Consider the following 16,231-nt stretch of genomic DNA (forward strand, 5'->3'; position numbering starts at 1 on the left):
GCTCCTCCTATCAGTCAAACTGTAGTGCATTATGAAAATCACAGGCTGCATAAAAAGCACAAACAACAACCATTTGCCATTTGCTCTGAAACGAGCAAAACCAAAAAAATCCCCAAACCTGCTTTATCATCCAAAAATCAAATATTTCAGGTTTCACACAGTCTTCAATAGTCCGATAAGGCAAAGGAAATGTCTTCCATCATTGGGAACAGCAGCAATTTACAGGACTCGGAACAAGGTACTTCCCTGTGTGGGTGTATGTGCATGCGTGTGCGTACACATCCTTTATAGGATTGTGAACATGAATGTAACTAAAAAAAAAAATAAATCAAGTTTGCAGTATCATTTTAGCACATTTTTCTAATTTATTCAATTATACAATTTACTTCTTTACTGAACAAAAATTCATAAATACATCATCTAGGAGAACAATAGTTTTTCCTCTTGTCCGTGAAAAAATAACGCTTTCAAATTTTCACATTTTAAAACCTGCCTTGTTTTGTGTTTTTAGAGAAAATGTGAGAAGATCATAGTGATTCTCAATTTACAGAATGTCCCTGTAGGAATTACATTTACAAGAACCTGATACAGAAGCCTATACTCTGCCCCCATAATTAGAGTTCTCTGCAATAATATTTAAACCAACAGGTTTAAATAAAACACCTCATTAACTCTACTTGTAGAGCAATGAGGTATTTATTTTTCAAGTATTAGAACCACAAAGTGTAAAAGATTTGTTGCCAATTTTACAATTATGCCTTTCAAACCAACACCAATCTTTTTTAAAAAAGAATCAGTCCCACCACCCAAATCAGCCCATTGCTTTCAGATTCCAGTGTCTTGTATCTTAAGGAATGCAGAAATATCCATTGACTAACAGAAAAAAGCTTGTTGGAAAAAGCCATATTAAGTAATGCACGTGAAGCATGATTTTTCTAGTGATGAAAACTATTGGAAAGGTGATCGAAGTCTATTCCCATCATTTCTTCTGCTGGTTTTGCTAAAGTCCTTCCAAAAAAAAAAGATACTCAAGAAATCTTTAAAAAACCGGAGAGAAAAATAAAACACTCCTTCATAGCATGGAAGAAACTCCACTGACTGCAGAGATGCTTACATCACCTTTGGTTCTTCAGAAGAAATATTCAGATCACTTCTACAACAGAAGGCATCAAAAATGACAGGTCAGCAAACAGGAGCAGTGCTTACTTCACAACGCTATGCACTTACACAACTATTTTATTACAAGATGATTTTTTTCTTATATTTTCCACCCACAGAAAAAGAAAATAAATGAGGGTAGTCCAATTTAATTTTCTATATGGACATGTTTACTTAACATCCTTTAAAAGTCATGCTTAAATTCAGAAAAATCTGTTGTGCTGCAAACCTTCCATCAGTATTCACGTCAGCAAGAACTTGATAAGGGAAGTACCCTCAGAATTGTACATAAAAGGCAGCAGCTACCTGTTCCCCTTCTGCATGAGCATATCAGATATTACATCTGCAGAACTGGAACATGAGTGCAGATCATAAGCTAAGAACAGCAGCTGTCATTGTTATCATTTCCACTTCTAAGCACAGGGTAAACATTTTCAAACAATTTCAAAAGGCAAACGGTGCAGTGCAACTGAGAGCCCCTTTCCAGCAAAAAATGAGGGCCCATCAAAATTCACGCAGCATCTGTCTGTACCTGGCACGCCCAGCTTTACAAAGAGAAGACATGCTCCCTTCCCCAGAGAATCGGGGGCGTAAAATGCTTGATCAACCTGTATCAATTAGAAGCTCTAGGGACTCTGTCAATTACAACATATTAGTAATTTTAATGAGCTAATGCAAACCTACCTGCTGTTTGATGTGTTTGAACACTATCTACCTGAGGCAAAAGAGTCCCCTTATCTTCAAAAGCTAAAATTGGATTCAAAGGAATTCCAGGACTATTGCTTCCATCATTGTTCATGGCATCCAGCCGGGGAGGTTTAGAACCAATGGGTAGGTTTATGATCTCTTCAAAGTTAGCATTCTGCACAGACATTCCGTTTTCATTCGTATTTTTCTCTGGATTGAGATTGCTGAAAGAGAAACATAGATATTTCTTCATATACTTAATCTAGAACAGAAATTTAGGCCTCGTCAAAGCAACATTACAGAAATTTAAATTAATCCAGAGCATTTGTTTAGCCATTAAAAACAAAATTATGTTATTACCACAGCAGACTAACTTTTTTTACAGCAAGGCACTAGATATGCGTTCCCTCAACATTTACATCACATACATTTGGCTACGCTATACCCAGAACAACAGAGACCCTCAGCAACACTGCAGTTCTGAGAAGTGACTCGAATGGGAAGCAGTAAATAAGCAACCTCTCCAGCACAACAACTGCTATCCTGAGCCACCCACCTAATGCAGTTTGTGGCCTTTCTCAGCTTTCAAAACCTTTGCTGTATTTGAATGCTACGATACCCCTCTCCTCTTACTGCAAATCAATGTAATTGTGCTTAGATCCTTATCTAAGCACAATTTTGATACCTTCTAGGTATCAAATAATAAGCAAGGTCATTGTCATTTTTGTGACTCTTTGGATCACCACCTGCCTCCAGTTTTTGAGGACCCTGTTCTACCTGCCACTTACCCAGAGAAAACACTCCTTTACCAAGTCAGTTCTCCTTTCAGTTCCTCACCTTGTCCAAGTTCCTGCAGCTTATTTACCAGATGCTACTTGACTCTGTGCTTCTCCCATTGCTCATGCCCAAACCAAAAGCAGCACCTCCCAGCATCCCTCACATCACCCATTTTCCCATCTCCCATTTGACAGAGGTGCCTTTAGGAGCGAGCTCTTACACACCTCCCCCAGTCATGAGGGTTACAAGCGCAGGTACACTCTCCAGTTACACACACACTCCTGAGGAAACACAGTCGTGTCTCAGTCTTGCCCTCCTCTCCCAACCCGTTCATTAGCTGTTGTGTTGTCAGACCCTGCTGTCTCTTCACACAGCATGCACTGCCTTGCCATGCAGGAGGAACTAAGGGGCTGCTTGGTGAACAGGATGGCAGTAACAGGACCCAAAGCTACTCCACAAGAGCAAGCACCCAACTATCACTTACAAATCATGATCTTTCACAGGTGCTTCTCAAAGCCCAAAGTAGTTAGATCCCGGCAATTTGGGGTGTATGTTCCCTGTTTGGACACCACCCCTGTTCAAGCTGTTTGGAAATGCTTCAGCCACAAAGGCTCAGATGCAGTTTTCCTATATTTAAACAAGGCTATCAGCTTCCTCGGGCCATTTCTGAGTAGGTGGCATGGTTTCACAGGCTAATTTTTTCTTGACAGTACAGTTAGCAGTTGTTTTTTTTTGTAATTGGCTTGTAATTGGCTTGTAATTGGCATATGGTTTATTTTCATCTACTGGCTTCTTTGGTCACCAACTCTTTGCAAACAATTGCAGAAATGTTTTACAGTACTTCCCAAGAGACAGAATAATTATTGCACTTTAAAGGTGGTAACACTTTATCCAAAGCCCAAATTCCAGATTTCCTGTGAGAATGGGAAAGATTTGGTATGAAAACCAGCATGTCAGTCTTTCCAACCATCATCAGTTCTTTGTCAGAAAGTCAATTCCCCTTTTTTTAATCTGTGGGTGTGCTGAGTAAACTTCAAAATGAAAAGCATGATTCACTGCGTGTGTTTGAAAGCAGACACAGAAACCCTGCTGGCTGCCAGGGAGAGACCACAAGTCACATCCCCCTTCTGTGCCAGAGTTTCACATCTATGAGATGAAGAACAGAATCTGTGAAATGCTTTAGGACCAAAAAAACTGCTCTATCATGTGTAGGTATTAGGTTATTATTCACTATAAGGTGTCTTATTACTCATTTCATCCCTGTGTACGGCCAATAACCTTACCAGAGGTAAAATAACACAGTATTGGGAAGTCTGATAGATAGGTCAGGAATGAGGGATAAGAAGGGAACTGCTCGTGCCTGTAAATTAAGCAGTGTAAGTACCTCAGCAAGTATTGGGACAATAAGGAGAAGTCTCTTGCTTTTGCAAAGAGATACTAGTTCTTCTACCTGATTGATCAGCTAACTTTACAGATAAATAGTTCGTCGTACCTATTAGTCATTGCACTGCCATTACACGCTGAGTTAGACCAGGACTCACATTGAAAGATGTCTTTCAAGGCAGGAGTCTATACAATCACAAAGGGGGCACAGAAGAGGAAAGCATGACTAGGTATTTTCTATTTTTTATGCTATAAGCAGGTGGCACTCCCAAAAAATTATTAGGGAGCATGTTTAGGAAAAAAAAAAAAAAAAAAAAATCTGAACTGTGGAATTCATTTCCACTGGACATCTTAGAGGCCCTAAGCTCAGAAGCAGCTTAGACAAATTCCTAGGAGATTGGTATACCCTCCAGCTTCTGATAATTAAGAGCTTAGGGACTACCTGAGCCTATGCAGACGCTTAGATGTAGAGCTTAGGTATATGGTTTAGTGGAGGGCTGTTAGCGTTAGGTTGGAGGTTGGACTCGATGACCTTGAGGTCTCTTCCAACCTAGAAAATTCTGTGATTCTGTGTGATTTGGACCACAATACACAGCAACCCTTTATTAGGCAGAGGATCTCTTGGTATTTATCTCTTTCCCTAAGTGACTGCTACTGTTCACTGAAACAAAGAACACAAGAAAGTAATGGATTTTTGACATGCAACAACTATTTTTACCGTCTTGTATTCCACCCTTAGCAATGTCTCAGTGTCCTGGCTACTATTTCTAATAGCCAGGTAATTTTGGCATTTTAACAGATACCATAACTGTGCTTGAAGCAAGATAACTATATAATAAAAAAAAAAAGTTGGCTGATTTTTTTGCAGAGCATTTCCAAACATCACAGTCTTGCAAGCATCTGAAGGACAGATTCATTTTAAGGGAGCTTAAAAAAAAAAGCATTTGTGCAGTTTCGCATTTTGATCTTAATGCATCCATACTAATAAGATAAACTGGAGGGATTTGAGAGGAGAGCAGTTAATAAAATAAAAAAGGAACTGGAAAATCCCAAAAGTTTAAAAAACTACTGAAAAATTACATTTGATGTGTTTAATTTCAGACCAAGACCTGTATAGATACAACCCATACCTACAGACTTTGAAGAGAGAAGATGAGAATAAAAAGAGATCAGAATTTAGTATGTCCTTCTGATCATCCATCTGGAATTGACACTAAAAAAATAAAAAAACTGATTTACAATCCTTTGAAACGTGCCAAAGTATTTCTGTACCTGTTATTCCTGATCTGAAAGACAGTATCAGTCTCCTCTTTAATTGACATGATTTAGCAGAGCTGTCAGGAGTAGACATTAACAGCGGAATGGCCCCCCAGCTTTGGATGGTTAAAATAAAGCAGCATTTATTTTTAACTCTCTGAGACAATGGCACCGAAAACAGCCAATTGTGAGAAGCTGGAGTCCTAAAGAGGGGAACGCTGCGCTAAAGCAGATTTGAAGTGTGCCAACCTACAGACTGAACTGTGAATACATAACAATTTGAACCTGGTAACATTTTGATTTTTTTTTTTTTTCAAGGACAAGAGATCGAGGCAATCATCTTGTCTAACTGAATATTTCTAACAATTAGTTATCTAACCTACCAACTGCCTTTATATGGGATGGAGAGAGACAGATGAGATAAAAAGCTCTCACTGAGGCCCAGTGTAGGCATTTATTATGAAGAACCAAAAAATGAAAATGAAAAAAATAAAAAGAGTAATTAATTAAATGAGAAAACCACGTAAAGTATTATCAGTATCGATCACTGAACTTAAACAGCTTTCTGAGATGTAGCAGGCAGAATGCAACTTTGGCAAATAATTTGAAAGTGGAGAATCACAGAATCACAGAATTTCTAGGTTGGAAGAGACCTCAAGATCATCGAGTCCAACCTCTGACCTAACACTAACCAGTCCTCCACTAAACCATATCCCTAAGCTCTACATCTAAACGTCTTTTAAAGACTTCCAGGGATGGTCACTCCACCACTTCCCTGGGCAGCCTGTTCCAATGTCTAACAACCCTCTCAGTAAAGAAGTTTTTCCTAATATCCAACCTAAATCTCCCCTGGCGCAACTTAAGCCCATTCCCCCTCGTCCTGTCACCAGGCACGTGGGAGAACAGACCAACCCCCACCTCTCTACAGCCTCCTTTTAGGTACCTGTAGAGAGCGATAAGGTCACCCCTGAGTCTCTTTCTCCTGAGAAGAAACAGAAGTCTCCACATGAGAAATGACTTAAGTAGCTGTACTGGTTATTCAACTCCAACTTGTACCGTTGCATTTCTTCCAGGATTCTGCTGTTCAGTATAGTACATAAAAACTAGAATCTGGAAGAAATTTTATTGGAACATTTTTATAGTTTATGCGAAGCTTGAAAATACTTTAACATAATGTATTATTTTCAAATTAATGTTTCAAATTCACTTTTTCCAGTTGCTGGGGGACAAAACCCACACAAAACAACCAGAATCAACACAGAAGTTAACAAACCATTAATAATATTGTAACATCTCCATGAGCTACCAGTTTTCTTGGTAATTCTGGATACTTCACTATCTACTTGGAAAATTTCCACAGTACACTCCATTTTAAAATATATTTAGTGTTGCCTTTTCCACCACAATACACTTGGATTAAAAAAAAAATCTTTCTTGTTCTTTCTCCCCCTCCTGAATAGTAATTCACTATTCTTCATTAGTATTCTAGCATTAAATTGTTTATCTGGATTTCCCCCTGTTGGGTGTGATAGATGATAGCACCAAGGTATCATCTGCAATAAACGTTTATTGATAAAACTAGTACTTGTTGATAATAGATGTCTGGTAAATAATATCACAGATTACAGCATTTGCATTAGGATTTATGAAGAATAATGAAGGCTAATGAAGTTCCAGTACAATGAGATCTACATTGCTAATCAAACGCAGTAAAGAAGATAGTGAATTATTGAAATAAATTGCCTTAGCTCCACCAAAATTGTTATTTTTTTCTCACCTACACTGTACGCATGAACACAGAAGGAGGCATGCTATTCCTAATCGGATCCTAGCCACACAGCTGGCATGACACGATGGGGAAGAATTGGGGACGAAGGTTTACCACAGCAAACAGCGCAGAACTTGTTACCTTCACATAGACCTCTACTAGCCTTCACAGTCACCCTCCTCCTGTACTGCTGCTGCCTGCATCGGGCAGAGCACCTGCAGCATCTGAGGAGTGACCCCAAGTACAAGTACTCTGTGCTCGGTCACTTAACAACAAAAAACATCAGTCCTGTCCAAAGACACGCACCCAGGCTGGACCCCAGAGCTGCACCAAACAGACACACCAACACATACACTCCCTCTGTCCCGGGACCAGTGAAACAGCGATTGCAGCCTGGGACTTGCCATACAAAACACCTCAGGAGGAGCAATGAGACTCATGGTTGCTTTAGACCTTACCTCTCCTTCACTCTCTCCTTTTGCCCATGCACACATTTCCAGAAGTCCCCCAGGCAACCCCCAGGCAAAGCCTTTTCAAGTTCTGGTCACAAATCTGAGCTATCTTGCCCTTAAAACATGCTCAGGGCTTTTCCAGACACAAGTCAAATCTTTTGTAGGGCTGGAGTGAGGTGCTCACACAGACCATCTCTATCTGTTGCATGTGCAGGTGTTTCTACATGCCAGACACCTGTGAAACACAAGATGCAGTAGCAACGTTGTTGGCACCTGTGGCTTTTTACCATGCGATAAAATCTGTGCTGCTATGTCTTCCTTCCAACAGTTTATCAAGCCACCTGGGCTAAGCTAACACCAGGATGCTACCAAGTGCTTCAGCCCTTGCCTTACCATTCAGTGTGGATGCACCTCCAAAGCAGAGTCCCTCTGCGCTCTGTCCTGGCATATCAGTTTCTCCTTTCACATGCACTTCCTCACATACACTTCCTCTTTTTGTTCCTGCTCTTCAGCCTCATCTATTCATTCTTCGCTTTGGCTATTCGGATGCTCCTTCCATAGCAAATCTAATGCTACACGACAGCATTCATTAGTGTGGCACGCCTGATACTACAAATATCAAGGTGCATCTAAGGTTAGGAGTGATTAACATTTAATAGTTGCCTGAGATAATTATAAGACGGCTCTGTGCAGCTCATCTAATGCAGTCCAGTGCTCAGTGTCACTGACAGAACTTATCTCAGCAGGAGCATCTTTACTGGCATGACAGCAGGCTAAGATCCCCCAGGCATATGGAAGGACAGAGAGAGGGCAAATTCCCCCCTCAATTAGTGTCAATCACACCCTGAAGCATACCGCTCATTACAGACTGTCTGATGGCTTTCCACATTCAAGTTTTTCCATGCATATTCTGACATTACCTGCATAAAACATGAAAGGACTATGGATTATTTGGCTTTCTGTGTTACTGGAATTGAAGTAACTGACAGCTCATGCCTATGTAACAGATTTGATTTGGTTTAACACAGAGGTTTCAAGCATTTCAAATATTTCTCAAAATCTCAGTGACTAGCCTCATGACTACAAAGAGCTCCTAATGTTAAATATCTGCCTCCCCAAACTCTCCTTTATAGAGGACAAAGGTTTTTTAAAATACAAAGTCAAAATGAGGAGCTCTGTATCTCATATGAAGGACTTTTGCTCAGTGTTCAAAACTTGCTAATACTTCGAGCAGTTCGAAAATCCATGCATCTAGGCTGAAAGCACAGCGTTCATTATCTGAACCAAGAAAACTAACCCTGCAAATCCAGAGTAGTTTTTATGAAGCTTAATTCAAGGAACACACACAAAAAAATGCCCTTTCCATTAAGTTTCAGTTTATGTAGTAATTCCCAGCAACACATTCTTCCAAACACTGCAAAGAATGCACTGGATTTTTGCAAAATTCTTCACTTGGCAAAAATAGGTTGCTGCTAAGTGAAAGATGACAAAGTTCTTTCCTGAACACAGGAAAAGATACAAAAAAATAAACAGGAAATGAGGCAAATTGAACAGCTGTGCTTCATATTTAGTTAATGAATACCTGGATCTGAAAAAATATTTTATTACTCTAGCATTTCCCATCCTGTAAACACCCTCTAATACTTAGCAATGCTCTTACCTGTCCATATTTATGGGGGGTTGATGTGAAGTAATCATGTGCGTGCAGGTGACGTGTTTCCCATTGTGTGGAGCTTGTGTTGCATGCTGAAGCTGAGGCCCTCCTGAAAGGTCCAAGAGAGATACAGGACTTGTTATGATTAGAGAGAGAAAGTAGAAAAAAGCAACATCCTCTACCTGCAAAGTAGGATAAAGTGTTTCCTACAAAAAACAAACAAACAAACCACAGTCATGGCAAGCTACAATTTTTAAATACTGTTAATTCCTCTGCTTCCTTTGTCATTTTTTTGGGGCACCTCAACCCTGTTTCAGGTCTGAAATTTCAAAGATTTCAAAACTAAAGCTTTATGGACAGGACTAGTCGGTTTACAATGATATAAACAATTCTAACACATAAGCCGTAGGTCACAATAGGCTGATATCTGACAGAATATTATGCTGGCACTTTTCAAGATGCAACAGAGAATGGAATAGAAGAACTTTGGGACATCAGCGATTTCACAGTGGTATTTCTCAGCTCCTAAGTTGATCACTGACTGTGAACAAAAAGGAAATAAAGAGGGAACACCTCCATGGGAAGGATATTTCTTTCAACAAGTATTAAATCACAACTATAAAAGGCTACAAAGAGCAGCATAAAAGGAGACTACATAACAAAGACCATGTGATATCCCTGGCCTGCCTCAAGATGTTCTGTTAAAGTATAACTACAGCTTTCTGTGTTGTTTCTACAGTCATACTCATTCATATACAGCTGAGAAAAAGGAAGCAGTTGCACCCAAGCATCTGTTACAATAATCACAAGAACAAGTATTCACAGGATTGGGTGCATTTATCTAGATCACCTGAGGATCCTCCATCAGCTGCTCCTGGTTTTGCTATGCTCTAAATGCTCGGACCAAAGTCTTCTAAACTGAGCGACTTAGCCTGACTTATGGCAAGTTTTTATATGGAAGATATTAACAATATAGGTTTTAGCGCTTCTACAAACAGACCAAGAGGAATTTACATTGATTTTGACATTTAATAAGAAGACTGTTTTTTCTGTTTTAGGAAGGCAGAATTATCTTCTGTTCTGAAGCAGAGGTCAAGTAAATGACAAAAAGGTGATGGATTTTGTTTCACTGTGTGATTTGGCCAGTCCTATATAGGCTTCCTTATGTTTTGTCCAAACAGTATGACTGAAAATAAGAGAAAAAAAATCACAATTTGCATATGGTCAGAAAAAGTATGTTACAATGTAATACGGAAAGTTAGAGTTGGCTGAAATATGGCCATTAATTTGTATCTTTAACTCAACGGCATATCTAGATAAAGCAAAGCCAAACAGTAGAGCATCCCTGGGTGTGAGAGCAGTTTTCTGTTTATCCAGTCACTGAATGATTCCAGCTTTCCCTTGGCACTGGGGAAATGGAGGTCCAAATTCTCCTCTGCCTTAGAGGACTGACTAATCATTTTCTGCTTCTGGAAGGAAAGCACTAGCCACAGGTTACAGAGCTATTTTTCCTTTCAAGAATTATTTAAATGGTTTATAGCAACTTCAGCAGTGCCTGCAGCAACAGATGGCATTCCAGACACATTCTGTATTAGCAGTTTCCAAACTGTTTTTTATTTACAAGGATAACATGTAAACAAGTAACTACCGAATATACATAATGAAATCTGTGTCAAAAGGTGTCCTGGCAGTGCTAATTAGTGTGTTCACTTTAAGCACCAAGCAAAAAAGCAGTACCAGCAGCCAGTGTTTTTATTTGTCCTGTCTGTTACTCAACGTGAATACTAAAGAGAAATAAAGATTACCGTCGTTTAGCATGTTATGTTACAATAAGATAAGCTATTTGATAGATTGGCTTCAGTATATTTCAACTCTGCTAATTCATACTTGCTTATTGTTGAATATAAGCTGAATTTTTGCTTCTTTTATTGTGAGTATTAAAGTTTTAGACAAAACTTTACCTAAAAAGACTGGAAACACACACAGAAACAGAGGCAACAGAAGAGAAGGAAAGACTAAGAGTGTGGGTATGACGGGGAGACTCTGAGGTTTTGTAAGCACTGAATTTTGAAAGAAAAGAAACAGAAATTAAGACCAAGTGACTAAAGACTGTGGAAGAGAGACATCACAGGGGAATGTTTAGGGTTATGAACAATTTTTGATGACTGATTGCACTTCTAATACTATGCAAAAGAATCTGAAAAATCAGTGATTTTGTCAAAGCTAACTTGGTCAACTTGTTTCTTTTTACTTTACAATTTATTAAACTTGGTAAACTACTCCCTCTTGTTAAACAACAATGTAATGAAATTGCCGAAACAGTTGACTCATTTAGTAATGGCTAACTACCCATACAGAATTATTAACTCATTAATGTTTGCCGAGACTTCAGATATACTCTTTTAATGGTTTTCTTCATCACAAATGAGTGTGCCAAGTTTCAGAACTGTATCTCAAGTCACTGTGCTTAATAGGTATTTATTCACCTGCTGTGCTCATGGCACAGTTGAGTACAATACCTGCTTCTCCAGTAATATTTGCTTTTGATATGTGTCCATTTTGCTGGTCATTGGGTTTCTACAAAGGAAGCACAGCTTTGTAAATTTAAAATGGCACTAGAGGGAAGAATTGAAATGTACCCAATATTTACGTATGTCAAGTTAGCAGCACTGACCTTATCTACAGCTTCTACACGCCTAGTTCTCTTCATGATCTCCTCAAGCCTCTGCAAAGAAACGTAAAGGAGTAAAATAATGTTTGCTGGTAGTACTTCAAAATTATCCCTCCCAAACCATAACTGCCTGTCATTTATCAAAGTTGTGTTTAATAACATTGCATTTGCAAAAAGATGAATTATTTATTACTGTTGGCAATATTCTCTTCACTTTCACGTCAGGCTACACAGAAGAGGACCTCAACTTTTCTGAGGGCACATTAATATCATGAGTAACTTTCTACAGTTGAGGTGGAAGCAAACTGCTAAGACAAGATTAATTAGTTTCTCAGCATGTACTGTTACCTTCTTCCTTTCCAAGCGCTCTTGCTCTTCTCTTTGGAAATGCTTTTCACGTTCTAAGCGAATCCGCTCTGCCTCTTCCCGTAGGCGAGCTTCCTCTTCTTTCTGAGTTGATAGTACGACAAAGAAGCAGGGAAAAATTTATTTTTTAAGGACAGAATAACATTGACAGCTGCTCATCTATATGTATCTACAACACCCTGGAAAAACACTATTGGTGTTTAAAAGTTGCCAACAACCTTTTCAGGCTGAATTGTACATTTCTTGATTGATCTCCATGATTTACATAAGAGGAAAAGATGAATAATTAGATACTGGACATCTTATTTGGTTGTGTGCCTGTTCTGTGTGGTATGTGCTGACAGCAGATAAGATGACAAACACATTTCCTAACCTTCAGCATTAGAACAGCAGCCAGGAAAGCATTCAAGAGATTCATGTATTGAGTGCGGGATGTTTTTGGAAGTCAAACAAAAGAAGTAGAATGCTTTATTTGTCCAATAGTCATTGCTTAATGAGACCAAGAACAAACCACCACAGGTACATTTGCATAAATTTCCATTCCCATCTTTTTTTTTTTTTTTTTAAACTACTTCACTGGAATATACTGCTGAAAGGCTTTGCTCCACAAACGTGGCAGTGTTGTAGGATGGAACTCCTACAACAGTTCATTAGTTAAGGCTGTATCATTCAGATAAACTTGGTCGTACTTTTTTTCTGAGTGCTACATTGTGGATGTAGCTTAATTTAACATTTCAAAGAGGCATTACAGATCTGAAAATCAAAACTTGTTTTTAAGTTATGTTCACCTGAACACAATCCTTAAAGCATTTCCTTTTCAGAGGCATACATTTAATTATGCACCAGAAGAAGAAGCCTAGTATCTATGAGGCAGATTGAAGTGCTGAACTTTTTTTGGGGAAAGGGTATTTGCAAAAAGTAGAAGATCGTGTAAAATGAAAAGATTCCTATCCAAAGCACTTACCATGGTCCCTCCAAAAGCAGGTAAAACAACATTATGCCCATCATAAAAGAAATGAAAGCACATTGAAAAATTGTCTTCTGATTCATTTAACTCTCATGTCTTCTGAGTAGCTGTACTGATGTTAGCAGAAATACACCAGGTAAAAGGTGCTCCTTGGCTCAAGTAAAGTGATAAAAACCTACCCTTTCCTGCCAGCCCTCCAAAAGCAGTATTGCACATAGAATTAGAAATCAGCAGTGCTATGTTTTCAATTGAATATTTAGTTATCTTGGCCTCTAGACTTTCTATAACTGTATGGGCAAATAGCTCTCTGGTACACCACCATTCATTAAATTCCCCCAGTACAACTCTACAGCATTTTTTTAATCACATTTTATCAGTATTAAGAAAGGGTTTGTTCTAAAATAAGTAAGTTCTACAAGAAAAAAATCACTTCCTACCACATGTTTCTGCCAAGAAACTGCATCTTTACTGTTTGAACCACTCCATGAAATGAAGTCAGCCACAATCCTATTAACACTATATAGCATTTAAATTTTAGATATCCCTCCTTGAGGTACTGCTCAGGAAGTGTTGCTTCATTTACTCTATTGCCAACCAGACTGGCACAGAAATTCCAGGAGGGGAGCATACTTGTTTCTGAATACGCTCCATCTCTTCTCTCTCCTTCTGTTCTCTCTCTTCTGCCTGTCGGCGCAGCCGTTCCTCCCTTTCCCGCTCCTCCTCTGCATCCTTTCGCTTCCTTTCCGCTTCCTGTCTGCGAGCTTCTTCTTCTTCTCGGCGGGCTCTTTCTTCAGCTATCCTCTGGGACAGCTCCTCCTTCTTCTGCCTGAAATCATGAAACAAGTATAAGGAGAAGAAAAAGGAAAGAAAGAAAGTTAAAAGCAGTGCCCTGGCCCAAGACACCAGCACTGCAGAACAGCTGGATGAAAGCTGTGCTGCTGTTTCATTCATGAGAACAACAAAACATCCGAAGGGGGTCAGGCTAAGCCATCTGTTCTGCTTCCTGCAGGTGCCACAGGTGAAGCCCTGTGGAACAATCTGAAAACTTTGCAAGGCAATACCATTCCTTCTCTGGCATATGCTGGGCTTCCACCAATCCATGGCTCAGGTACTTTCTGATTCAGAAGCAGTACCATTGACTTAAATGCATCTTAAGAGACACTTCCTTGTGTTACTTCATTTAATCATATTTCAAAATAGTGTTTCAGTACCCAACAGATGTTGCAGCAATGACTCTTGAATTTAAATAAAAACTCTCTAATCCTGCTAATTTTTAAGCATGTTACCTCCTAATCTCATTTGAACCCCCGCCCCCACCCTGACTCCCATTGTGGGAACCAATAATTTTTCCCCTTCCCCTCTGATGTTGTCCCAAACCATTCTGGATTCTGGAGAGTCCCTACAGAATCACAGAATATGCCAGGTTGGAAGGGACCCATTCTAATGCCCAACCACCCTCTCAGTTGCAGAACTTTTTCCTAATACCCAACCTGAACCACCCCAATGCAGCTTCACGCCATTCCCTCAGAGCTGTTTTATACTTCCATATGGGAGCTGTTCTGTACTTCCGATCATCCTCAATGTCTTTCTTTACTTATTTTTCTAGTTTTACTCTCTCAAGAATACAAAATTCAAGAGGGAGATTCACCATGGATATTTCATAATAACATTTTCTATTTTGTTATCCTTCTCTAGTAATTCACAACAGTTCACATATTTTCTTGACTATGACTCATCTGATGCTTTCATATACTCATCTCCACACAAGATCTCTTCCATGAGAAATAATTTAGCCCAGAGACCACCACTACATAAGTAGTGATTATTTCCTTACATGCATTCCTTTATGTAAGCAATGTCTTCCTTTATGTAAGATATGTCTGAAACTCTTCCTGACTGGCTTTCATCTCACTAAAGAGCAGCATTATCTCATTGGCCACAAGTCCTTTCAGGTTCATTTATGAAGACACTGAATAGAATAGATGGTGAAAACTCCTTTCACTGAGAAAGATTATTATTCTTTAACTTTTGTTTTCTATCCTTCAGACTTAGTGCTTGTTCACTCTATTATGCTTACACCACAGCAGCTTATTTTCTTTTGAGAGGGACAGCATCATGAGCCTTTTGGGAATCCAGTCTATTTTAACTGACTTTGCCTTGTTCCTGCATTCAGCAATGCTCTTAAGGAACCCCAACAAATCCCAGAGGCATGGCATCCCTCTTAAAAACGTGCTCAACTTGTGTTGTGGTATAGCCATGGTCACAAGCATCCAAGTGGGCTGCTCATTTGCTAGTAGAAAATGAGACACCACATCGCTTACCCCCAAGACTGTTGGATGTCCTGATTTTAAGTTAGAAAACAGAAAGCTTTAAGTCACAGATGTTAGACATCTAAAAACCATCCATGGCAGAGATTTTAGGGCTCAAAGAGAAATTGGCACTCTCACAAAGTTGACAACAGCCAAGCAGAGTTACCTCGTTGGAATAAACAAGTACAGCTTTGTTAATCTCTGGGGAAACAATGAACCACTACACTGAGGATCTGCTCTCTACTGCTGTCCTATTTCAAACTGCCAATAAAGTACATATCTATTTGGGATAGCTTTTAACCTTACAGATCTGCTTAGGTGTATATTGCTCCTATGAAGAAATCCAACTGAAAACAAGTCTTTTGGGGGAGGAACTTGAGTCTCCTGCAGTTCAGTAGTGTGCTGAATATATTACAATATAACAACAAAATATACACAAGCAGCTGATAGGAAGCTGCTAAAAACATTTCTTCTCCACTGCAGAGGTCTAGGATCACCTTTCAAGCTCTTCTCTCTCCCTCCTCTCTTGCTCCTCCCGTTCCCGCTGCTCACGGGCAAGGCGCCTCTTCTCGGACAGCAGCCTCGTTGCTTCTTCAGGATCAGTTGTACCTGCAGAGGTCTTCGCGGGGGCTGGCGGCGGAGAAAGTGCTGGTGGAGCAGGAGATAGGGATGGGCTGGCTGCTGAAACAGATGGGATGGAAAAGTGGTTTGCACAGACACAGTAGCCAAGATGACACACTTTTCACGCACTCACTTTTCACGTGCACGTACACACTTCTCTT

At 39.5% G+C, this 16,231-nt stretch overlaps 1 protein-coding gene across 14 annotated transcripts in view; it reads right to left on the bottom strand.

The window, feature by feature from the left end:
* Positions 1-342: 342 nt before the first annotated feature.
* The window catches only part of MAP7 (microtubule associated protein 7), a 111,008-nt gene continuing 95,119 nt past the window's right edge, over positions 343-16,231 (bottom strand). For 3 of the 14 annotated variants that reach the window (XM_084512866.1, XM_084512865.1, XM_084512864.1), the window contains 7 exons: positions 15,947-16,130; positions 13,771-13,966; positions 12,156-12,257; positions 11,811-11,861; positions 11,656-11,713; positions 9,143-9,245; positions 1,182-2,069 (listed from right to left, as the gene is read on the bottom strand). In XM_084512866.1, the coding sequence (XP_084368992.1) occupies positions 1,820-2,069; positions 9,143-9,245; positions 11,656-11,713; positions 11,811-11,861; positions 12,156-12,257; positions 13,771-13,966; positions 15,947-16,130 (944 nt within the window). In that variant the 3' untranslated portion in view covers positions 1,182-1,819. Of the gene's footprint in view, positions 1,154-1,180; positions 2,070-9,142; positions 9,246-11,655; positions 11,714-11,810; positions 11,862-12,155; positions 12,258-13,770; positions 13,967-15,946; positions 16,131-16,231 lie in introns of those variants that run through there. The other 11 variants (XM_084512868.1, XM_084512867.1, XM_084512869.1 and 8 more) reach the window with 7 other exon arrangements.

Source organism: Aythya ferina (assembly GCF_964211825.1).
Source record: "Aythya ferina genome assembly, chromosome: 3".
NCBI lineage: Eukaryota > Metazoa > Chordata > Aves > Anseriformes > Anatidae > Aythya > Aythya ferina.